At 44.7% G+C, this 25,982-nt stretch overlaps 1 protein-coding gene and 1 long non-coding RNA gene across 3 annotated transcripts; one reads left to right on the plus strand and one right to left on the minus strand.

Annotated features, from left to right (window-relative positions):
* The first annotated feature begins 1,006 nt into the window (after positions 1-1,006).
* Positions 1,007-24,986, plus strand: nr4a3 (nuclear receptor subfamily 4, group A, member 3). 2 transcript variants are annotated; one of them, XM_030394479.1, is made up of 9 exons: positions 1,007-1,389; positions 4,441-4,611; positions 5,558-5,639; positions 9,010-9,845; positions 16,510-16,639; positions 17,226-17,389; positions 17,481-17,680; positions 20,888-21,066; positions 23,153-24,986. In XM_030394479.1, the coding sequence occupies exons 3-9, from the start codon at positions 5,576-5,578 to the stop codon at positions 23,413-23,415; spliced, it is 1,836 nt and encodes a 611-aa protein (XP_030250339.1). In that variant the 5' UTR covers positions 1,007-1,389; positions 4,441-4,611; positions 5,558-5,575; the 3' UTR covers positions 23,416-24,986. The 2 variants fall into 2 exon arrangements, with proteins under 2 accessions (XP_030250339.1, XP_030250338.1); XM_030394478.1 differs by lacking the exons at positions 1,007-1,389; positions 5,558-5,639 and adding an exon at positions 3,396-3,628.
* On the minus strand, positions 20,937-22,470 carry LOC115567667 (uncharacterized). The gene is made up of 3 exons (XR_003981242.1): positions 22,003-22,470; positions 21,591-21,792; positions 20,937-21,056 (listed from the first exon to the last, which is right to left on the minus strand). It is a non-coding gene; the product is annotated as an uncharacterized LOC115567667 (long non-coding RNA).
* Positions 24,987-25,982: the final 996 nt, after the last annotated feature.

Below are 25,982 nucleotides of genomic sequence, written 5' to 3' on the forward strand. Positions count from 1 at the left end.
TCAGTTATCCAAGCAGCAAAAGGGGTACAAACTGTAATAAACCACAATATAGAAATGTGACGTTACACATTCTTGTGTTTTGTTTACCTCAATCTTGCATCCAAAATGTTATTTAAGTAAGTTAAACTCAAAAAGAATATGTAAGGACACTAAAAGAAACTTTTAAAAAATATTGCTTTTTCATTATTGAGGCCTTAATACAGAGGCAGAGTTTTAATGGTGTTGCTGCCCAGGGTGGAGCTATTTAAAACCACTTCATACACTGGTGTAGTTTCTTTTAAAGTGCCACCTATTTTATAGGCTATAGATATAAAATGTATAATTAGCCTATATTTTAAACGTAATATCTGAGAGTGAAGTAACAAATAAGAAAGTAGTGTTTAAGAAAGTAGCCGGGTCAAAGGTAGTAAAGTAGAGGTATTGTAGCGTAAAATGGAAATACTCAAGTAAAGTACCTCAAAATTGTACAATACCTGGGGAAGATGTTATTGTTTCGGGTAAAAGCTGCGTGTTTGTTGTTTTGTATTGACATTTTGAAGTTTGATTTAAAGGTTGATTTAGATTTTTTGATAAATCGCCAACGTGTGATTCTGTTCTTCGTTGATTTGATTTGATAAGTGTTTGAAAGTAACCCTCTTGTTTTTATTTCTAGTTTTTCAAGCACATTAATATTTCTATCTTTCTTTTCTTTTTTGCCTTGATATTGACAGTCCATGACAAAAATAGAGCCTGGCCAGTGCACAATTGTGGGCCATCTGCCATAACCAGCAGTTGCGCAAGCTCGCCCGCCGGATCCCCCTCAGTTTCCTACCCTGCAACCATCAAACCAACCGCCTCTCTCTCTCGCTCTCTGTGATCCTCTCTCTGGCACGGCGCGCGGGGCTTATGTGTCTGGTACTGTACGGAGAGAGAGAGAGAGGGAGCTCTACTTGGAGTGACGTCACCTCTCCCATGGCGTCACATTGACGTAGCGCATACCAGTCGCCCTATGTGGAGGCAGAGCCCACATAAATGCACTATTTGACTTTCTCCCCTCAGACGCAGGAGCACATAAACAAACCAGCGTTACAACTCCACACTTTGCAAAGCACCCATCAGCACTGACACACTCAGCTCACGGGGAGCGGACGCAGACACACTCCTTTCACCCGGGAGTTTTTCATTTTGATTTTTTTTTAAAATATACTTTTGTGTACTTTAGAAAAAGTCAGAGGAAGAACAAGAAACTTTTTTGTTTCTCGCCGATGCATCCCGCTTTCTCTTTTTTTTTTTTAAACAACATTTTTCTCTTCGTTACATCGCCTCTTTTGGTGATTATTCTGGATGGGAATAGGACACTTCATGCGAGGCTATAACCACATGTAAAGACGGAACCGCTACAGCAAACCAGTAAGTAAACTTGAATGAATGAGTGGTTGATATTCTTCCGTGTACGAGAAGCAGACATACTAACCCTCAGCTGTGTGTGTGTGTTTGTGCGAGCGTGTTTCTATACCATTTTGTTGAATCCGTCCTCTGATATCATCATCTGTGTGTCTGCTCCGGCCAACTTTGCGCGTCTAACCTGTTGATATTGTCGCGCTCCGAAAGCGCTTACAGCTGCTCATATTGTCCGTCCGTCCGTCCGTCCGTGTGTGTGTGTGTGTGTGTGTGTGTGTGTGTGTGTGTGTGCGGTGCCTCCGAGAGCAAATGAAGCAGAATTCGAATTTAATTTGCGCTGGTAAGGTATCATATCCTTTCTGGTTGTCATGGAAATGAGATGCCTCTCACTCACACGATGAATAGTGGAGTCAGACGCACTAATGGTCTGAGTGGAGAATAGTCTAACCTACATTTAGGCTGGAGCTGAGAGAGTGGAGAGTTAAAGCTCTTTGATTTTAGGCCATGTGGGTTGTGTTGTTGTTTTTATTTAATTTATCTGTTTTACCTCATCATGCAGGATTTTCTTTCCTTTCTGTCCTGGGAGCTTGTTTACATGAGCGTGTTAGGGTGGGTGGGTGTGTTTGTGTTTAAATGCCACGTTTCTGTGATAATTAAGCCCTCAGGATTGAACACCCAAAAAAATAGACTGTAGTTTGTAATCCAATAATTCATATAGTCTGGCCGGTGGTCAGCCGTGAGGACACGGCCTCTCCTCCCATTGATCGAAGGAAAAACACCGTCAGTCACTCACCATTAGATCTCTGTAGCCCTCTATGAAACATTTCCTGGAGGCTTCTGATCCCAGCACAGATAGTGTATTCTCTAGCAGCTGCCAGGGCTTCGGGCTGCCCACGCAGGCCCATTTGATGATAAGAAAACTACCACTTCTGAGTTGAGCCGCTTTTTTCTTATTTTCACACACTCGCTCAGGTTTACGCACGCACGCCGCCGCGCACACAGGCTCCCCTGACAGTCTCCCCTCTCACGGCTGATTTACAGTACTCACATATTTCTCTGTCCTCTCTTTTCTCTGTCTCTGTTTGCTGGAAGCCTCGCGCTGTCCGGGGTTATTGGTGCGAGGGGCTACCGGGGGCTACCGGCGCTCCGGGGCGCGTGTTTTGCAGCTCTTATGTCGTTCTCTTGGTTACCGGTGCGCGCAGGGCCAGAGCCCCACCGACCAGCTTGGCCTGAGAAGAAAGTGAGAGGGGACCAGTTTGCCCAATTGGAAATTAAAACAGACTGAATGTCTCACTTTTTAGGGAAAAATATATTTTTGTAAGCACATCTGGGGTTTTATTTCACTGAACAGTTGTGATCAAAGCGCCTTTACGAACGATTACGCTTTGTGCCTCACAAGTGACGGGAGCCTGAAGAATGAGGTTATTCTGCCTTCTATCAAAGGATATCTTATTTCTGCTGCTGCCATAACCAACTACTGATTATTGGTGTAAAAGGTTTTTTTCTGCACTCAAATGCCCCCAACGCCAAATTAAATAAAGTTTTAACTGTTCCAAATCAACTCTAATCAAATACACGTTACACAGTCTGACTTGTGTGTTTACTCTGGGTCGTCTTTTTTTTTTTTTTTTTTTTTTTTGTATTCATTTAAACGTATCTGAAAGTTCTGCGAGCCATTGCATTAGTGTAAAAGAGACCACGAAAAGAGGTCCAATGTTTCGGGAGTTTGGAGAAAAAGTGGCCGCTCTGTCTCACACCAAGTTTTGATCTGTTGACACAAAGGTAAGAGAGGACAGCAGGCTGCAGGTGCCTGTAGCCATGAGAGTCGCCTATGGGGGCTGTGGCTTGTCAACACACAGTATTGAGATACATACAGGGACTGCTCGACTTGACCGTATCCCAGAGAGTCTGACAAAAAGAGAGATAGAGAGAGACACAGAGAGAGAGAGAGAGAGAGCGTGTGTGTGTGTGTGTGTGTTTATAAGAGTGTGTGACAGAAAGGGGGCGCTCTGGGCCTTGAAATCCGGCGGCCACAGTGCGCCCTGCTGCATTGAGAGAGAGTTGGAGGCGCACGGCGCACAGGAGTCCGCTGGTTTGGTTTCAGGTCCGACTCTCCAAACTCTCCAGATTTCTCTCCTGCTCTGGATGAACCCTGAGCGAGCGAATACGGTGCTGATCAGAGGCAAGAAAAGCGATGGCCTGGAAGCTCTGGCGCAGACTGCTTTTTTAAAAGTTGTCACTTTTGCAGGTCTGTATTTGTAGAAAGTTGTGTGAGTGTGTGTGGGGTTTGTTTTTTTTCCCTTATATTTTTCTCTTTATCATTTCGAGCGTGGTTAAATGTATAATTTGTGGCGCGAAATCAAAATCGCGCTGACAAGAGAGCAGAGTTAAGTGTTAGAATGAAACTTGTCGCCCACGTAAGTGTCAGTCCTGAAATGAGCTAAAAGTCCTCAGTTGTGGTTCATAATATTCTTTCTGTTTGTGGCATGGATTCATATTTAATGGCAAAACGAGACTGCGTTTAATTTAAATGCGCATCATTCATTTAACTCTTGAGTTCTTATGGATCCACGTGGATAACTGCAGTTATTTAATCCGTTTTCCGCGATTGGCATCTTGTTGTGATGTGCGCTCGGTGGTTTGCATGTCCTTTCATCTTTATCGTTTCTTTTCATCCGATTTGCTGACTTCATCTGCCAGATTTCTTTTTTTTTTTTTTTTCTTTTTCTTTTTCTGGCAAATAATTATTTCTTTTTTTTTAGTAAAATGAAAAACTTGCTGTCTCTCTGTGGGCTCAGATGTTTTTGGGATGTGAGGAATGCTGCAGGGGAAAGTCCAGCCTCACCTGCATTTTACTAAGTGAAGCTTGGGAGGCAGTGCTTGTCGGTTAAAAAAAAAAAAAAGAAAGAAAGAAAGAAAGAAAAAGTGAAAACATCGCTGAATGCTCGTCTTTGAGTGTGAGTGACTTTGTGATGATCGGTGAGTGAAGAGGAAGGCGCTCTTTCTGTTCAGCCCGGCCGCCACATGACTGGCTGTAACCCCAGACATCTCTACCTCCAGACACAGGTTCGGAAGAGCGCGCCCAGCCGAGCTCGGAGCCACGGCGATCGGACACTTCCCCTGCGACGCACGCCGACTCTTCCCTGCTCCAGGAGCCCTGTCCCGGCCGCAGCCACGCCACCCCTCAACCCCGGACACCCAGCACCATTCAGCGCGAAGCTCTTTCACCAGGTACAGTCCTTCCTTTTTTAATTCAATCAGGTCTTCTTTCTTTCTTTCTTCTTTTTTTTCTTGTCTTCTCAGCTGATGCTTTGTGCCTCAGGTCTGTTTTTTTGTGCACCTAATGTGGTGTGAAAGATGTTTGGAAATGTTTTATTGTGGAAAAAGAAAAAAGAAAAGAAAAGAAAAATACCCCCCCCCCCCCCCCCCCCCAAAAAAAAAAAAAAAACTCCTAATCATAATTTAAGTCAGATAATAATGCTGCTATATTTTTTTTCTCTCTGCTCTTATTAAAATTCAACAGCAAAATCATAAAGTTTTATGAACATGCTGGTGATCTTTTTCTCTGGCCGCGTGAGTCTCAGCTCGTGTGCCCGTGTGTGTCATAGTGTGTGTGTGTGTGTGTGTGTGTGTGTGTGTGTGTGTGTGTGTGTGTGCTAGTGTGTGTTAGTGTGTGTCGGCTGGCAAGTGCCGACTGAGTTGACATTTCAATCATTCGACAAACTGGCAGAATTAAGCGATTTTTGATAGCAGGCACACCTCAATCCTGAAGCTGTGGGCGAATCACATATAGGTCAGAGACATCGATCCTCCTGATGACTCAACAAGCTCTTCACGAGCCTTTATGACTAAAACAGGCCAGCAAATTATGACTTTATTATTTTTGTATTGATGCGTTTATTTATTTGTTATTTTATCCTGAAAGCTGTCAGATTAATATCCACACAAATGAAGCATAGGATGAAAGGAAAGGATTCAATTCAGATTTTTCAAATTTTGCTCGTGTGTCTTTGTGTACGTGTATATTTGTGTGTGCATATGTGTGAGGCCACTGCATTCAAACAATTTATCTCTTGATTCACAGACAAAAAATTTGTATTAAAAAGTCCTGTGGGTTTTATTTGGTTTTGTTTTGTTTTTGTATTCATGTGTGCACCTTCATGTTTTTATTTGTTAGATCTATGGCATTCTGACAATGAACAAGCGCGCTCAGTTATTGGAACAGCTGCAGTTTGTCCAGTTGAAATGCACACCTCGAGGTTAGAGACTGTTTCCCTTCGCCTCACTATGCTGCACCACCTGTGTGTGTGTGTGTGTCTGACTCTGCTTGGGTTGTCTGTCCTCTCTTGCTTGCTCACACACACGCGCGCACACACACACACACAAACACACACACACGCGCACCTTCTTGCATGCAAGTGTAAAGCAGGCAGTCTGATGGTGGTGTTGGGAGTGTGGAAGGCTGCCTACAAATCTGTTTGTAAAAAAAATAAAGATGCTCCTCTGATACAAGTGTAAATGAGTGTGTGTGTGTGTGTGTGTGTGTGTGTGTGTGTGTGTGTGTGTGTGTTAAGGAGTGTGCATTTGTGAGTATGGGAGTGTGTGTGTGTTACTGAGTGAAGGCTAGGCACACCACCAAATGTAAAGCGACGAGGAGGATGAGACGTTCAGCAGACACAAGTGGTTTTACAGGTTCTTCTCAGGATGAGGGCGCGTGTTGTTGGCAGAGTGAACGTATGCAGGTTCATGTTGACATCGTGAACATCATTAGCGATGAGAGTATGAGCGCGTGTGTATGCCTTACGTGTGTGTTTGACTAAACGGCTCATCAAACGCCTCTTTCCTCACCTGACGCACACACCCACCCACACACACACACACACACACACAAAGACATCATAGTTTGATGTGACTGCCGGCCCGTCGACGTCTCTCCACCCTCTCTCTGTTTGTCTTTCATCTCCTCTCAAATCAGAACGCGAGTGAAAAAGGCATTGTATTTAAAAATATACGTGTGCTGCTAAATTGCCGCACATGACAGGTGCACACACACTTATGCACACGCTGATGTGAGGCTTGACCTACTGACACGACACAGAGAGCCACAGAGTTCACCGCTGAGCACTCTCCTCCTCTCATGGTTTTTCTTTTCTCTTCCCCTTCCTCTGATCAGTTGCAAAAGACTTTAGGTGTTGCCCAGAAAAGCCCCATGACGCCCATTGTGCTGCATGTGTGTTTTTCCACGTGGGTTGAGTGAGCTGGTCACTTGTACAAGAAAAAAAAAAGGAAAACTTGATGACGTCAAGCACACGTAGGCCTACAGCTTGACTCATATCCTCAATCTTTTTTTTCTTAGTAAACGCTGCTGCTTAATATTCCCACTGAGACACACTGTAGAGCTACAGTGTGAATTTTGAGGAAATAATTCATATTTAAGATGTAACACTTTTTTTTCATTGATAATCCATCCATCCATCCATCCATTTTATTATTCTTTCCATCAGGTTCAGTCTGAGAGGTCAGCTCTTTTTTGACCTTATGTCTCTTGGTTATGACAATAAAGACACAGATATTAAAGGGGCACATAAATTCAAACTCAGAATTTTGATATTTACAACATTGACAAGCTAATAATACAAACTCAGAAATATTATTTTTTTCCATGACTGAATAAACAAGTTGTTCTCAGAGGAAAATAAGGTCCCTGGGACACTGTTTGAGCCTAGAGAAAGGTGGCGGGGTCCGCCACATATACACAAAGCAAAACACTATGAAATCATGTTGTCTTTAATGTCACTTTGTTTATTCAGATTATTCAGTCATGAAAACAAAGAGAGTTTGTTTATTTAGTTTGTTGAGCAATAAAAACAAACAGCCAACAAAGACATTTCTCTTCTGAGTTAAGTTTCTTCCTCTAAACTACATAGTGCACTTTTAAAAAGAAAGAAAGATTACTAAATAAATAACGTTCTGTAGATGAGTGTCCTTCATATTGTTTTTCTTTTACTTAATTAACGCTTTGAGTCATCCTTTTGTTCCTCCAGCCCCCCGCAGCCAAACTGCTCGCTGCCCCTCAGGTAGAATTTAATTGTGTTTCAGCGGCTGAAATTAATGTGTCACTCTGACTGCTCATGCACTCTATTAGCCACATATGACTGCAAACTAAACGTTGTGGGCTATTTAAGAAAAAAAGAAAGAAAGAAAAAAACATTATTATCAGCCTGTCAGTAGAAGTTGATATCAAAAGGAAGAATAGGGGATGCGATTACTTTTATTTTGTAAAAGAAAAAAAAAAGAAAAGAAAGAAAAAAAGACTTTTATTTTAATGACACGCAAGAGGAAATGGGGCAGTAATTACCTGGGCTGGTGTTGGATGGAGGTATTTGTGTGCGCGCTCTGACAGCAGCAGGACCGACATGTCCCGTATTTGACTAGACAAACATGACGCGCGAGGAGCGGAGGCGATTACGGCAGAGCTCGCGCATGCTGGGCGTCAATGGGAGCAGCGTTGTGTTGACAGTTCCCCTGCTCGGGAGCGACGAGCAAACACCACAAAACCCTGGCTGCGCACACACTCATGACTGATTAGCCCGCACACACACACACATACACACACAATCCACGTGCACGCTTGGGAGCACGCACACACGCACGCAAACGCAGGTGGAGTGTATTACGTAAGGGGAGTTTGATAAGAGGAGAGCAGGTAGTGGTCCACATGCACAGATGATGAGGTGGAGGCCTGTTGCTGTGACAGAATTAAATCAGGGGGAAAACTCAGGAAATACCGACTGGCATCCGCTGCAGTTACAGGGAATATCTGTGTGTGTGTGTGTGTGTGTGTGTGTTTGTGTGTGTGTGGATTGTTTCCAGCACCACCATGGGGTTCCATTATTATTTAATGTTATCTCATCTGCTTTGCCATCTGACTAACCAGTGTACACACACACACACACACACACACACACACATGCAGACACGCAGCATCAGAGTGGATTGGATCTTTGCTTTGACTGCTTCGCCCCAGATTTGCGCACTGATGAGCCGCAGCTTTTCGAGCTGAACTAACTGTGGGAGAACCAGCGGGTTCTGAGGTTGTGTGTGTGTGTGTGTGTGTGCGCGCGCGCGTGCGCATGTGTGCGTGCTCCAAATGTTTCTACTCTACTTATTCAGCGAAGGAGTGTTAAAGCAGGAAATTGAGTAAATGGCAGTAAATGGAAAGATTTGTTCAAACGTTTTCATGTTCCTTGAAAGGTGTGTTCACAAAGCCTGTACAAGATTACCTCAAGAGCTGAATGAAACTGCCTGTTCCAATAGAGCTGTGCAGAAGTTTTCAGTTGTTGTTTACCCCTGTGTGCATGTGCCTCCAGCAGAGTCTGCCTGAATCCTGTAGATTTACTGTGGGATTGTTCCTGTATTGTGCATCTGTGGGCAAAATCCTGCTTTTCTGTTTCAATCAGTTTTTAATTAATATGTCATTAAACTTTCCTCACTGACTAATGACTGTTGCCGTGCAGCTGAACTCCACTAACACCGTAAAAATGCTTGTTGAATGAAACGTTGTCTTGAATACATGTGGTTTAAAGTGCCACGCAGCGCTGACCTGTGTGTGTGCTCTCTCCCTGGCAGACATGCCCTGTGTGCAGGCTCAGTACGGGCCCGCCCCTCCAGGCTCAGCCTACTCTGGCCAGTCCTTCAGTTACCAGGGCGACAGCTACAGCTCTGACCTCATGACCCCTGACTACACCAAGCTGGACCTGGGTGGTGGTGAGATCTCTGCTGCCGCCACCACCTCCCTCCCCAGTTTCAACGTCTTTGTTGAGGGGAGCTACGAGCCCAAGTCCTCCTGCCTCTACCAGATGCCTCCGCACAGGCCCACCATCAAAAAGGAGGAGGAAAGCTACCCGACCGCTCCGCCCCTGGAGGCCATGTCCTCCTCCACCATGTACTTTAAACAGTCTCCCCCCTCCACTCCCACCACCCCATCCCTGCCACCCCAGCCGGGCACCTCCTTCCTGTGGGAGGACCACCCCCTGGCCCCTCCGTCACACCCTCACTCCCTGGGCTCCAGCTTGGACACAGGCCCCCTAAAGTCACCCCGCTTTCCACACTTCTATCAGCACTCGCCGCCCCACAGTGGTGGCAGCGTCGGCGGCTATGAGAGTCTGGGTGGAGGACTGGTTCGCACTTCGTCCTCTTCCTCCTCCTCCTCCTCCTCTGTCTCCCATCATCACGGCCCTCCCCTGGAGCAGCCCATGTACCAGCTGCACCGCGGAGCTGGGGGCAGCAGCCTCGCCTTCCGCTCCCTGGCTCTTGGGCCCTGTGGCCCCCTATTAGGAGACAGCCTGCCCTCGCCTCCCCAGCGTGGACCCCAAGGAGAGGGCACCTGTGCAGTGTGCGGGGACAACGCGGCCTGCCAGCACTACGGCGTACGCACTTGTGAGGGCTGCAAAGGCTTCTTCAAGGTAAACATCCCTCAAAGCTCAGAGAAGAGTCCAGAAAAAAAGGCATCGTTGCAGTTTTAAGCTTTTTTAAAACTAATCTACAAAGCTTGAAATTGCAGCGATGCCTCTGTTGCTTTTTGGAGTAACTCTTTCTAAAAGTCTGTACCCACTCCTCTTGTTCCTGATGTCTTCACCTCCCTTCAGTCCCACCTTCAGACAGCGGTGTAATGTAAATAAGTACATTTACTCAAGTACTAGAGTATTTCAACTTTATGCTGGCTGACCCTTCTTGTTAGTGTGGCTCCACCTTTCCCCTCAAAATGCATACTTAAGCTGTAGAGTCAAAGCATACAATTCAACTCCATCGTCCGAGTTCTTCTTTTCAACCATTCACTGAAAACGTGAATCTTCAAATACAGGATAAAACATGACACCAAAGCATACTGCACAAGTATGATTAACAAAGTGTATTGAAGCACATTAAAGCTAATTGAAAGACTAGTCTGCTCTCAACTGAATCATCTAAGCAGAACAGGACAGCATGTTTTTAATGTAAATTATTTCCAGCTATTTTTCCTATCGTATACATAATTGGCTCTAACACTGTTCCTCCCACATTGCAGAGGAAAATGTTGTACTTTTCACTCCACTGCATGTGTCTGACAGATTTAGCTACCACGGTTACACATTTAAATTTCACATAAAAACATATTAAACCTCCGGTTCCCAATCTTTCTGACTTAGAGGACATTTCCCTTCAAAGTTCTCACATGGTTCCATTTCAAAAACTGTTTGATTCCAAAAGTGTATTATCCAATTATTCAATATTTAGAGAAAAGCCCAGAAGATAAATACATAGAATTTGCTAACAGAACTCGTCTTTCCTCTCCCATTAATCACCAAACAACCCCTCAGCAGTTTAAACCAGCTCCATCTCAAGCAGCATCAACAATGAATTATTGCTGACGCTTGATGCATCAATCTGACAATAACATCTATGATAATACATCAGTCACAGGGGACATTTTTCTACTGAATAAACATTTTGTTTTTCAAACTTACAAAGTTCAGTAGGATTGTGGATGCAGAAGTAGTGGATCTAAGTACTTCTTCCACCACATACACACACACGCACACACACACACACACACACACGTAACTGATATTCCACCTTAGAATATCAGCCAGCATCTTGTGAACTAGCTGCAAACTGACTGATGTATTTCTTTCAGAAACAATCTTCTTGCATTTGTCTCGCTCCCACTCTGCACCCTTCTCTGTGCTTTCTAAATCGTCTTGAGAGTCATTATGAAAACGCAACACACCCACAGGGGTCGCCTCTCCCAGCAACCAAGTGGGCAAAGTGTGTGTGTGTGTGTGTGTGTGTGTGTGTGTGTGTGTGTGTGTGTGTGTGTGTGTGTGTGTGTGTGTGTGCGCGCGTGTGTGTGTGTGCGCATGTGTGTGTGCGCGCGTGTGTGTGCATGTGTGTGTGATTGCGTGAGAGCACAGGATGATAAAAACAAGTCATTCTCACTCAGGCAAATAGGAAAATTTGCCCTCGATGCTCAGCCGCTCAGAAATAGTCCGGTGGAAAAGGAAATCCTTGAAATCAAAGTTTCCTTTCAGAGTGTTTGTAGTGAATCAGTGGCCACAAAATTGACCACAAATTCACTGACATGATGCTCAGGACGTTATGAGTCAGATTGAGATTCGGTCCGTCAAATGATTCAGTCTAACACTTGTGAACTCGCTGTGTCACATCTAATGTTACCGCACACGTGCTCACACACTCAACTCGCAGCTGAACGTCACCAAGAGACAGTTTTTAGTCAGGCAGATTTTCCTTGTTAATTTTCCTTGTGCAGGCCATAGAAACACAACAACAAAAACGTCTCTGACATGTATATTTGGCACAATACTCACTTTGATTTACAGTAAAGTCACACTCAGTGGCGGTGAGCTCATTTCTCTTCACGGTTTTTGAATTATAGCATTTTCCGGCACACTTGTTAAGCATTCGATTGGTTGCACGAGACAAGAGAGTGAAATTAAGAGACAGCGAGAAAGAGGGTGCAAACACAGAGGTAATTGAATAATGCCTCTGGTAGGTGGAAATGAATTATCCTTCTTTTCAATTAGTTTCACAATTTGTTTTTATTTAGTAATTAATGAAAGCAGCGTCTGGTGGCAGCAGGCCGGGGGCTGTCTGCTCGCTGCAGCGCTCAGCAGCCACACAGCCTGTCAGACCTCGCCTATGTTTCCTCTACACACACATGCAGATGCAACCAACCATGCAAAAGCAACATATGCACACAACCACATGTTCATACGGTCGCATGTACACATTTCCAGGATGCAGCAGCGAAAGTGAAACATGCCTTTCACACGCCTGCTCCTTTTCATATTCATATAATCAGCCGCAGCGCTCCATTATTCTGATGGTTTTATTGTCCCCTAAAAATATTTTCCTGATTATATTTAATTATCCCTGAATAGTTATTACACATTAAACCACAGCAGAGGCTTGCTGTAGATTATTGTTATTTCATTAGTGCCATTTGAAACACATTTTCATGGTGAATTAATTTAAGCTCTTAAACAAGTAGCTCGTTTTTCCCTGTGTTTATTATTTTGGCAAAATAATGCAGTCCATTCACCGGTTTCCATTTATTGAGTGAAGCTATTCAGAATGAGATTATTTTTTTTTTTAAATCAAAACAAAATCTCAGCTATTAGTATTATACAAAACATTATGCTAGAAAGGACAAAAAAAGTGGCCTGTTTTTATGCACCCACTGTCCTAACTGGTGAGTTACTTAAGCTCTTGCTGTTTTTTTTAACATCTGCGTGTTGGTATTTCAGTTATATGACTATGAATTATTCAAAATGTCACAAAAATAGTACAGACGTGACGTGCACGGACACAAAACAATGACACAGACAACATAGAAACAGATGAGACACAGTATAGATGTTAACCAAAGGTGCAAGGCTGCGCTACATGTTAATAACCAGCAGCTCACTTAGTAATAATGGTGGCAGAGAGTTGGAAGGGTTTGTTGCCAAAGCTCTACAAAATCCTTCAGTCGCACATTTATCAGTGGAAATACACAACTCAGTTGATTGCACACAACTTTTTTTCAGTTTCTTTTCCGTCACTTCAGTCAAAGAACAGTTTACGAAAGCCTAACCATACGTGTGATTTACAGCATGCAGCCCGTACTGCAGTCTCATTTTACAGTGTATTACCATTACTGCAACTCGGTTTCACAGTATAGTAACTGCACAGTGATTTTAATGTAATAAATAGTGGTGGAAAGAGTACTGAAAATGTGTTACTTGATGTACAAAATACAGGTACATTGCTGAAATATTACTCAATTACAAGTAAAACTTCTGGTATAAAGATAATATTTAAGTAAAAGTGAAAAGTGTTGTTCTCCTGTTCTGTTCTGCTCAGTGGTCACCTCTCCAAAAATGCGCCTGTTGCAGAGTTTTGTGTTTTTTGTTCATATGCCAGAGCTTTCATCAGCCCATTTGTGATCAAATAGCCTTATTGGCTCCAGAATTGCAAATTAAGGGTTTAGATATTCATTCAAAACTGTTCTCAGTTATGATTTTAAACGAAGCTAAGTAGATTATTTGGAGTAATGCATACATAAGTACAAGTAGCCAATTACAGTCATTTGAGTGGCTTCAGTGAGTTATTCCGCCCCCCCCCCCGCGCTAATCAATGAAAGGATTTGCTTTGACCGTTTCTCCATACGATTCACATTCAATTATTTACATTGCTGTAAAAATGTGTCACGCCCGTCACACTTAAAAAGTGATGCTGTGTGAGGGGATTAACACATTTCCTTCACTGTTAGAAGTTACAGTAGCTACAGTAGCAGAATACCACACATTTATAACATTCAGTGATAAAATCTAAAATTCTAAAAAGACATAAACAATACCCAATGAATAGTACAGTAGTGCACTATATAAAAAAAGAACATATGGTATTTTATTGGCCATTTTGTGGCAAGCAACCCTAGAAATGTTTTGCAGTGAAAGAAACAAGAGTACATACACATAACGTGATCGCTCAAATGTTCACATAGATATATAATGGTCGTTTCTTTAATTCAGGGAAACAGATACAACTTGATAAACACCCACACACATGGACAAACAGGCAAATCTGTGTGCAAAAAGATAAAATCAGCTCAGATACCGCCACATGATTCTTAGAACAAACTTTCTCCACAGAGAGAGAGAGAGAGTGTCTCATTGCCTCTGATTGAGAAGGAAAAAGGCGAGGAGGGGATAGAGGACACAGACAGAGGAGAAAGGGGAACAAAGCCCCTGAAGGCTTTTAATTCAAGCCAAGACTTTTAGCGCATATTACATGTCAAGAATATGCCTCTGCATGCCTCCATCCAGCTCGCACAGTATGTGAGCTTCTGTGTGTCTCCATGTGCTTTTAGTACATAGAGATCTGACTCTCCAACTAAGACCTCACCCACACAAACACTGCCGTCGCCCCGATGTTTTCAGTTTCTGACAGCGGGTGACTTTGAAATTTGTCATTTATGGTGAAATTCTGCCACAAACCAAATTTAAAAATACAGATTAGATTTATTAAACTGGAACCAGAACTTCTATCACGCACCCACTTATAGGCTGGCCTAAACAGGAAGGGAATGTACAGACCACAAGAAAGATCTACAGATTTGATAATCATATTGAGATAATTTAATCAGTGTGTCTGCCTGTGTGTGTGTGTGTGTGTGTGTGCATGTGTGTGTGTGTGTGTGTGTGTGTGTGTGTGTGTTTGTGTTCACCTGCACCGAATCCAATTGATGAGTATCAGAGACTAGTTAGTTACACAGTATTAGCTCTGATATGTTGTGTCTCTGCTGAGGCAGTCATGCTCCATGCGGCTTATTATTAGAAAGCAAAGTCACAAGAGCACGCACGCACGCACACACACACACACACACACACACACAGGAGACAGGCAGTCAATTGCGAGAGCTTAATTTATCAGCACCCTAATTGATCATTTTAAAGGAAGGTTTTTATTGGAACCGGCTATCTTATAAATTAGGCCTTGAGGTCAGCTAGTGGAAGAACTACCCCCTGGACCGAGCACCAGACTCAACGCATTTTCACCTGAGCGCCCAACATGCTGCAGGAAAATATGAAATCTTGTTGCAAAGGATGAATTTAAGGGGGAAAGAAGGCCAGCGATCCTTAAAATCTAAAAGTATCACTCTACACATGCAGCCAGTAGAACTTACGTGTGCTCATTTAGCACGCACAACAAAGACTGTGAAAATGTCTATAAACTTTGTGTTGGGTTTGGTGTAAATACATGTTGTGCGTCATCCATGCTGCAGCTCCGGATTCCCACTAAAGGGACGCTATTTTCCCTCAGCCACATTAATGACCATAACTAACTTATCCTCGCGCTCACGGGTCACTGACCATCGAAAGGATGACAGGGAGAACATTCACGGCGATCTGCGGTGCCATGGCAACGACTCTCATCCGGCGCTGGCGCCCATTACGCGCTAGTTTCCGCACTCGCGCCGCAGCATATGGAATAATTGGTGTGTTATTGGTCTCCCGGGGGCACGGGCATGTGTGGCGCAAGGGGCTCCTAATTGGATTTATTTGTTTTGATGTGTTTTAGAGGCGTTAAAGAAGAGGAGAAGCCGCGACACTTCCCGTGTGTTCCGTTAGTTTAATTTACAGTTTGTTCTGGTGCTGGAGCACCCGAGTCACAGCGGAGGAAATGTGAAAACTTTGCAAATGACGGTAATTGAAGTGTAATTGTAAGGCTGAGAGATGTTTGAGAGGGTGATTGTTTCATTGTCACAGATGCACCTGCGGCATAAAGGTTTGCCGTAAAGTTTAAATCATTTCATCCAAGGCATATGTTGACACGCCTCAGGGGACGCCAGGGGCTGATTGTAGTCTATCTTTCAGTTTATATTCAGAATAAATACCAAACTTGTTGTTTTAAATAAGTCAATCCCGCATTCTCACAAAGAATCGGACGCAGCTCTAATTCTGCTCCGAGAAGTATTGAAAGCGCTTATTCCAGTCCTAAACGCGCGGGATTGGCTCAGAGGAGCGCGCGCACAGACGAGCATAGGCATTCAATGGCATCTCTCCCATATTGTCGACGTGCACTCCGCGCCCCACGTGGCCCGTTTCTGATTTCATTTTAATAAGGTCAGTAATAATCGCGCGAGCCAGCCGAGGAGAAAACAGCTCCCGCGGGGCCCATTGAGAGGGGCGCGATGCGCGAGGCCCCGGAGGTGCCACGAGCTGACCCGCCAGCTTCACAAACAATCTGATCAGGCAGCTCTCGCGGCCGCTGTCCCCTCTATGTCTCGCGGGACCCGCCTCTGCACGCCACGCGCCCGGGTCCCCATTGTCAGCCCCGGCGCTAATAAAATTGTCCCTCCTGCAGGCGAGGCTTGTTGGAAAATTAATTTTATCTAATTATACTGATGTCACCGCCGCCTTTCAGCGCGTAATTAAAATCTGACCTGCGAGCTTCTGCTTTCATCCTTTGATGGGTAAGAGAAGGAAAAAAAACAGAAATTGAATTAAACAAATCAAATATTAGGTGGTTGATTGTGTTTGGAGGCTGATTATCGGTATGCCGGTCTCTTCTCTCTCTCCGCAGCGCACCGTGCAGAAAAACGCCAAGTATGTGTGTCTGGCCAGTAAGAACTGTCCTGTGGACAAGAGGAGACGCAACCGCTGCCAGTACTGCCGCTTTCAGAAGTGTCTGAGTGTCGGCATGGTGAAGGAAGGTAAGAGAGCACACACACCTGAGTCCATGATCATCAGCGTTGTCTCTGCATTTAGGCTGCAATAGACCGGTAATGACCTGACCTGCAGCAGCCTCACACACATCCATGAGGCAGCAGCATGTCTTCTTTCTGCTGGAGGAGCACCTGCCACCTTCTCCACCCTCTGATTTTAAAGCTTTGAAAGAGACACACACACTTCTACATCTCTCCATGTGTGTCATCACCTATCACATAGCTGAGATGTTTTGCTGATGTGTAGCATTCTACTCACTCTGCCCTCATTTCCCTGAGGTTTCTCACCTATTTCACACACACATGCTCACATAAACGCAAACAAACCTCCACACACACGCACACACACTTCTCTGTCCCAGCTAACACGTCTGCAGCCGGTAGAACAGCTCCACTGCCATCTGCTGGCTGGTAGCCTCCTGTGTAGGAGGGATTGTGGGAATGTTGCAGAGCTCCTTCCTGTCCATAATTCTACCACTATAAACGCTGATAACAATCAGCTAGAGAAGAGAAAGTTCTTTGTGTTTGTTCCAGCCGAACAAACTCTTCATTGCTGTCTGTCTCTGCTCCACAGTCGTGCGCACTGATAGCTTGAAGGGGCGCCGGGGCCGTCTGCCTTCCAAACCAAAGAGCCCACTGCAGACGGAAGCGTCTCCTCCTTCTCCACCCATCAGCCTGCTCTCCGCTCTGCTCAGGGCCTACTCCCACTGCACGCCCCGTGACCTCGACTACAGCCAGGTAAATTCCCGACACTTGACTTTTCTGATTAGTTAGAGAAATGTATGAGATCAGTGATGATTCAGTAGTTTGCCTCCATCTCTCTCCACAGTTCAGCGCTGCCGACCCTCCCACCTCCTCCTCAGATGCCGAGCACATCCAGCTCTTCTACAGGCTGCTCACCATCTCGATGGAGACCACGCGATGCTGGGCCGACCGGCTTCCCGGGTTCTCCGAGCTTCAGCGCGAAGATCAGAACCTGCTCATAGACTCTGCCTTCCTGGAGCTGTTTGTCCTGCGGTTGGCCCACAGGTGAGACTGGCAGATGCACATGAACTTTTTAAACTCATGCACAAGTCTCCATCCTCACGCGCACATTGAAAATGATTGCACGCCTACGACTTCAGCAGCAACTTTACTTCTTTTACCATTTGAGTACAGTGTGTAACTGTCCTGGCAGAGCCGTGTGCTGCTGTGTTGGTATATCTCCAGAGTAGGAGGAGTGGAGCTGAGTAATCGCCATATGAACCAAATTATGAATGGAGACTGTAGCTATGACAGCAGCTACACCCACAGAGTTCCGCTCCGCTCGTCTGATATCTGACGCACAGAGAGCTCTGTGTGTGTTCTGCGGGCTAAAACTGTGCTAGCATTGTGAACTGTGAACTGACATGATCAATTCCATCTAAGAGCGAGTCAGCTGAAGAACTGGAAAGGGCCGCCATGAAAGGACATACATATTCGGTTCAGCTGTATCAAAAGGGAATCGGCTGAATCTACCTTTCAACTCTTATACACCTTGCGTCATGCGTCCTGTGATTTCCGCGTGTGAGCACGTGTGCGTCTCGCCCCTGGATACCTGTGGTGCCATTATGACTGCCCCTGCCCATCTCTGCCCCAGAATCGCCCTGGGTTACCGGTCTGTTCTCGTAAGGCATGTGGCTGGTTAAATTTATGGGGGAGAAGGGGGGATGGGGTGGTGTGGGCTACAAGCTCATCCTTTTGTCTGCGCTGTCGTCTCGGGCAGAAAACCAACACAGTCACACACACACACAAGCACACTTACTCACACACTCACGCACACTGATGATGTAGAACTTGCTCTCCTCCTCCCAGTGGAGTCCAGGTGCAGGGTGGGTAGAGGATTGGGTGGTGGCATCACAGTCCCAGCAGGAGGGGGATCAGGCTGGGACTCTGACTCACGCCGAACGGTGGACTCATAGAGGCCTCTATCAAACACACACACACACACACATGCTCACACACACTGCTCATCTTCCCATCAGCCAAACTCCCACGGCACAGAGGAAAACACACACAAACACAGCACTGTCTCACTTTGCTTGTCCTCCGTGAGAGCAAAAAAGATGCGGTCAGTATGCACTCCCATCTCGTTGTTGACGCAGCCCTGCGTCGACCCCGTGTTGAACTCAGATGCCTCGCAGACCCCTGTGCAGGCGTTTATCTTTATGTTTGTGAGCGCGTGTGTGTGTGTGTCTGTGTGTGCTCACTGTGTGTAGAGTAAATTTGCTCCGCTCTTCTGGGCCGGCATTGCTGTAAGCACCCCGTTACCAAACAGTTTCTGTGGTTATTGGTTGATTACCGTGGTGACAGTGTAGTCAGGGGTGAGAGGAATGTGTGGCAGACATCCAGCTGTGTGTGTGTGCATGTGCGTGCATCTGCCTGACTGCTTGTCTGCCTGCTTGTCTGTATGGTTTTGCCCATGTGCTACTATAAGCCATGGGGCGATAAGTATTTTTGAAATATCGGACGATACGGACCTTATCAGCTCAAGGCCATTCACAGTGAACTGGCCTCATATGTTTTTGCATTCTAAAATGATTTCCTGTTATTTTCATCAAAAATTCCTCTGAGGAATATTTTTCACGATTAATTGTTCACCCTATAAAATGTCATAACAAAAAGGCTCATCACAGTTACCTAGAGCCCAAAGATGTTTCTTTAAATTGCGTCTTTTTTCCAAACAACAGCCCAAAACCCAAAGACTCTTCATTTACTGTTATAATTGACAAAGGAAGGCAACAAATCCTCATATTTTAGATGGTGGAACCAGCAAATGTTTGACATCTTTGCTTGAAAAATCCAAATAGTTGGCAATACATTTTCTTTCACTTAACTAATCAAACAATAAAAATGGTTGCAGCTCTAATGTTTTAAAAGCTAAATTCCAGGCATTGGCATGTGCAACAAGATTTACTCTTTTCCACTTCGCCACATCTGCGTGTGTCAAAAAGCATTGTGCAGTTTAGTTTTTCTTTTCAAATTCCAAATATGCACACTATTTTAAGTTAAATTTGTATTATTTATCTAACATGGCTGTCTTATATATATATATATATATATATATATATATATATATATATATATACACAAATATGTGGTATATAGGGTTAGGGTGGTTTTTTTCAAGAAAGCCACCCTATGGCTTTCTTGAAAAGCCACGTTCACCATATATATGTATATATATATATATATATATATATATATATATATATACATATATATACACACACACACACACACACAGGGATAAAACTACTTTAACCATCAGCACTCAACTATATAAGAAGTCAAGACAGCCACGTTCACCCTTCCCTAAAACCGCAACAATTTTTCTGATTGTTTTTGTGTTTGTGTGTATAAGAGTTGAAAGGTCCTTTTTTATGCATGGTTGTTAGAGCTGGTGATGTGTGAGCATCTGTGTGCATGTGTGCTGCTAAGTGTGGGTGGAGAACCTCTTTTAAATTGCAGTAAAGATAATTAGACATAAATGGTATTTCATCCCCTGCTTATAACTGCTTAACCAATGTTTGTGCAGAGTGTAATTTGAAGCTTCCCCCATCCAAGCACACACTTTCCTCCCATGTCCTACATCTTCCATCCCGCCTCCTACAACCCTTTGTTGTCGTCTTGAGCTCTACCGACTAAACACTTTAACCAGCTCTCAGAAGAAAGCCTCGCTCCTCTTTGAGGCACTAATAAAGACTAGTCATGGTGCTCCTCCTTCATTCACTGCCTGTTCTTGTTCCCTCTCTGCTCCGTGGTAAAGGAGTGGGATGTTGTGTGTCGTGAGTAACTGATGGCTAAATACATCTGAGAAGTCTTTTCATTTCCTCATTAAGGCAGTGTGTTTCCACTGCACACCACAGACTGCGCACATTAAAGCCAAAACAGTTTACCTATCTGCAAACGCACACACACACAGAGCAGCCCTCTGCCCTAACCCTTCACCCCACCCCGACGAAAAGGAAACACAGGAATGTTTTAAAATGCTATAATTTGGAAAACACAACCCTAATCAGCTGCATGCCTCCGTTTGATGTGTGTCCCGTTTGTGTGTGAGCGAGCATACTGCCAGGTTTTCTCATTGTTTTTATTGTAATTGTTTCCTTGCCCCGGTATCTCAAGCCATATTTACAATAAATGAGGGAAAAATGCAGCATTTCATTGGAACAGAGTTCTAACCAGAGTCTTCTGCTTTTCCTCGCTATGTCTCAGGTCAATGCTGTCAGAGGACAAACTTGTGTTCTGTAACGGCTTGGTGCTGCACAGGTTCCAGTGCCTTCGTGGGTTCGGAGAATGGCTCGACTCCATCCGGGACTTCTCCACCCACCTCCAGAGCTTAAACCTGGACGCCTCCGCCTTCGCCTGCCTGGCCGCCCTCGTACTGCTCACAGGTGAGAACACAAGCCAGTGACACAAGATCCAAAATCAACCGCAGGAGAAAATAAAATGAGGAGATACAGAACTACCGACATTAATAAGAATAGCAGCCTGTTTTTAAAGTCAGCTCTCCACTACCCACAAGGACTGTCAGTCATATGAACTTCCTACATATACAGATACAAATCCACACACACACACACACACACACACCGGAGCTGCAGTGATAAGTCTGATGGTCAATAAGTCGATAGAAATAAAATGTATTGGCAGGTATTTTAATAATTTTAAAAAATGCACTGGTTCTATTGGTTCTACAGCTACTTAAATGTAAGGATGTGCTGCTTTTTCATTTCCATTTATGACAGTAAATAAAGAGTTTGGGGGTTTTGGACTGTAGGTTGGACAGAAGAAGCAGTTTGAAGACATCACTTTGAGCTCTAATGACCATTTTTCACAAAAGACTAAACAATCAATCAATCAATTAATGGGGAAAATGAAAATAAATCGTTGGTCTCGGCCCCAACACCCATACTACCTTCTTTCCTTTGTCCGGAGCTTTGCTGCTGGGTGATTCAAGGTGACAGTGATCAGGTGGATACATCCACTAACGTCACACATACGCTCAAAGACACACATGTGCATGTGTGTTCTCACACATCTCTCCCTGAAACAAGAACCTGATACCCAGAAGCACCTGCTGCACCTGCCACACACCTGGCCATCTAATCAGAGTGCATCTGTGAAAAAAAAAACAGGAGAGTCACAGCTTTCTCTGCAAGCACAAGCCAGAAAAGGAAGAATTTAGTTGTCAGTAAAGTACATTAGAAATGCATTAGAAATACTTAATTACAAATGTAGCCCACGGTGACGGAGGACACTGGTGTCAGAGTCAGAAAGTGTATATAAATGTGTAAAACACCCCTCCCCCCCACGCTCAGCTTCCTTACCTCACCCTGCTCCCAGCCTCCTCCTCCTCCTCCTCCTCTTCCTCTTCCTCCACCTTCTCTTCCTCTGTCTAAGCCCTCCAACCCCATCCTCACTCTCTGGGGGAGCACTTAACTCTGTGCCTCATCGACCAGCCCACCGTTGAGCACAGCTCTGGAATGGCGTCTACGCTGTTCTCAGTGGTGCTCTGCCACCTCGGCAAAGCACACAGCGCACTTCCACGGCAGAGCCGCCAGAGCCACCAGGCGATCGACCGCTTCAGAGTGGCCTGTGCAGAAAGGCAGTCATCGATCCCTCCCCAGGAGCTCACGCAACACAGAGAAAGAAGGGATAGGGAGAGAGAGAGGGTAGCGAAGGAGTATGTGAGGGGTCTGAAAGCCACGGTGAAAGGAGGGCTGGAGTGACTCTGCAGCAGCAAACACAGAACAAACAAAAGAGGCACATAAACAAACAATAAATAAGCTTCAGATAATGGATACCTCAAAGTGAGACTGGTCTTAGTGACAGCCTCCCTGCAGCACCAACTGTGTGTGTGTGTGCGCGCGCGCGCACTGCTGGACACCCTGTTCTCTGCAGAATGAGTTAGTGTCACATTAAGCCTTGTGCGGGTGCCACTGGAGTTGCTATGGGCAGCAGTGTGTGTATGTGTGTGTGTGTGTGTGTGGTGTGTGTGTGCGCGCATGTGTGTTTCTAATTTCATTTGGCTGCTCACAGGGCCGAATAATCAGCTAATTGTTGAACACTTTTGTTTCTGTCATTGTCTTCAATTGCAGGGACTATTTGTGTGTCTGTGTGTGTGTATGTGTACATGTTTATATATATATATATTTTTTGTGTGTGTGTGTGTGTGTGTGTGTATATACACAGTGTGCAAGGGGCTTATTAGGTTAGACTGTGTATTGATCTGTAGTGAGAGAGACGGGTTAAGGCCTGTTAAGAACATTAGCCATACAGGGTAATGAGGTGGAATTCAATATAAAAGAAGATGTAGCTAATGCTCTTTCAGCTGAATGAGCTCTGATGTATGTGTGTGTGTGTGTGTGCGTGCGTGCGTGCGTCCCTGTGTGTGTGAATTTCATTTTTCTGTGGACTTAATTTTTCCAGTTTAATGAATTATTCTCCTGACGTCTCTGTCTTTCTGTCTGTTCACAGAGCAAGTCCCCGGTCTGAAGGACTCAAAGCGGGTGGAGGAGCTGCAGAATAAAGTGATTTGTTGTCTCAGAGACCACCTGGGCTGCGGCCCCTCTTCCTCCTCGTCCAAAGCCGCGCCCCCTCTGAGTCGTATTTTGGGGCTAAGGGCGGAGCTCCGCTCCCAGAGGACCCAGGGCCTTCAACGAATCTTCTACCTGAAGCTGGAGGACCTGGTACCGCCCCCTCCGTTGATTGACAGGTTCCTGGACACTCTGCCCTACTGATGGCCCGGGCTTACCACGCCGAGAGAAACCTAAGTCACGTCCTGTTCAGGCCTTTTCCCCCCCTGAGGAGCACGCACACACATCCAGAAGAGAGACTCACTCCCCTCTGAGAGAGCCAATCAAATGCTTTTCACTCAAATGGACAACCAACTAAATGCTTTCACCAGTATAAAAAGACAATTACTCCAACGCTTTATCACTTTTTATTTGATCCTCCTGTTTTTCTCACATGGGGGAGGATGACGAGGCTGAGATGGACGATGGAAAAATGACTCTTTACCGTCCTCTCTCCGTCTGGGTGGCAGCTCATCCAGCGAGAAAAGGAAAAACACAGAGGTTTATGAGTACTGTCTATCTGTGTTTGGGGCCTGAGGACTTCTTTTTAGCAGGTGTCAGTGTGATCGAATGTTTTTCAAAGCTGAAGATGTCCCAGTGAAACATAAGTCCCTGTGTATTCTAGTTCCTCCTCCTGCTAAGAGAAGGAACGGGGGCGTTTTTCATACTGACATGTACTGAAATGTCAGAGGTCAGACAGCGTCTAGCGTAGACGCACAGAGCAGGACACAGATATTTCATAAACACGTGGAAGTGGCTGTTGAGTTGGGCTCTTGATTCAAAGTGCAATTTCTTAAGTGCTATCTCACCACAAAAGAAAGAGATGGAGGAGGAATGGTTTAATTTCAAACTCTAAATTATTTTAATACAAAGACTTGTCCTGTACTGTCAGTAGCTAAAAGAAAGAGAGACAGTCTCCATTTGGCTTTAGAGAGCCGAGGAGATACTGTGCACTAATGATTGATGACTGAGTCACCCAGACTTGAACATGCTCTAGTATTTTGTTTTTTTTATTAACTCATTTTTTAAATCATAGGTCGAGTAGGAGTACGGAGGATTGAACACGGACAGAAAATTGGCTTTTGAAGCACTTACACCCTGAGAAGGGCTAGAAGCACAGACACACACCCTACCTGCTCCCTCGGGTGGATGGAGGACGTTGGGGAGCGGAGGGTGCTCGACAGATAGCTGTACGTCCAGGGGTGAAACATTCCGCAGTCATGCTCTTTTTCTATTTGTTTCTATGAAAGTGTGGAGGACATGGTTGCATACTGTCTTTGTGTGTACGCTTAGAGAAGCCAGGATCATATGCATGGTGTGTTTTAAGCTGTAAAGAGCTGCCATAGCCTGTCAAAACAGCTCGACCTGTGTTTGTGTCTCAGACTGCGGCTCTGTGGGGATCTCCCCGGGCCACCAACCAACACCCACTCACACACTCACGGCAGCAGTTTGAAATATGAAAAAAAGCAAATTATATAGATATAAATATAAATATAAATATATATATATATATAAGACTAATATTTTGAAGTGTTTTTAGCTTTTTCAAATATTGTGGTACGAGTTGTGCATTGTTTTTTGAAGAAGAGAAACAAAAAAGAAAAAAGTTGCTGTTTTTTCAATGTCCCTCTTTGGTTTGAGTTTCCTGTTCGATAATTTTTTTTTTCTTTCTCTTTGGTTCACTGGATTTTCTGTTCAGCACTTTGAAATCATAAACTAGTTCTGATTATTCTGCCTGACTGTGTCCTGTCTTTTGATTTTCTAAGATAAAGAGTCACACAAAATGCAAAAAAAAGAAAAAAAAAGGCAAAAATATGCAGCGTTTCAAGACTCTTTAAAAGTAAACAAAAGACTAAATTTGATCGGGTTTCATCCAGAATATGTGTGTGTGTGTGTGTGGGTGTGTGTGTTCATGTGTGTGTCCGGCCAGACACAAAAGCCTCTTGACAGGTAAAAGGCCTCGTCTCTCTTTCCCAAGGGACCCATGGGCTCTCACAGAGAGTAGACGGGGATTAGGATGGTGAGGAAGGGTGGGGGGGGGGGGGGGGGGGAGGGGAGTGGAGGAGGAGAGCTTCATGTTAGCATGAGGTCCAGATCAGCCTCCAGCCTCGTTAAACACCATCGATCGCCACGGTGACATTTCACAGCACATGCCGTCTATACTGTCACTGCCATCACTCACTCGCTTTCCTGCGCAAGAGCGCGAGTACTAACACACACACACACACACACAAACACACACTTGGACAGCCAGGTGATTGATAGTAACTGTGGTAGTGAAATTGTGAACGGCTCTATCTGTCTGTGAGTGTGACAAAAAAACAGACGGAAAGAAAAAAGTGCACCAAAAATAAAGTTAAATCTATGATGGGACTACACACAACACAAAATCTTCAGTCCCAAGAAATTCAACTTCTTGATACCAGAGATGATTATGACCAGGAAATGAAGTGCACCTGTGTATATATATGTGTGTGTGTGTGTGTTCTGTGACGGACGAGAATCTATCTTACACCTCACACTTGTTGGGGATTGCGACATCTCTGTGTTTGATCAGCGTGCAGGAAAAAAGACCATTCACACCTTCTCTGTAGTGCTGCGAGCACGTGCAAATGAATATGTGTTAATCCCTCTACTACGACAGTGACATGTCTGAGTGACAACTAAAAATAACACGACCACGAAGCAGAGAGAGCTCCGCTTGGAGCTTGAAAGACACACACACACACAAA

Source organism: Sparus aurata, chromosome 17, assembly GCF_900880675.1.
Source record: "Sparus aurata chromosome 17, fSpaAur1.1, whole genome shotgun sequence".
NCBI lineage: Eukaryota > Metazoa > Chordata > Actinopteri > Spariformes > Sparidae > Sparus > Sparus aurata.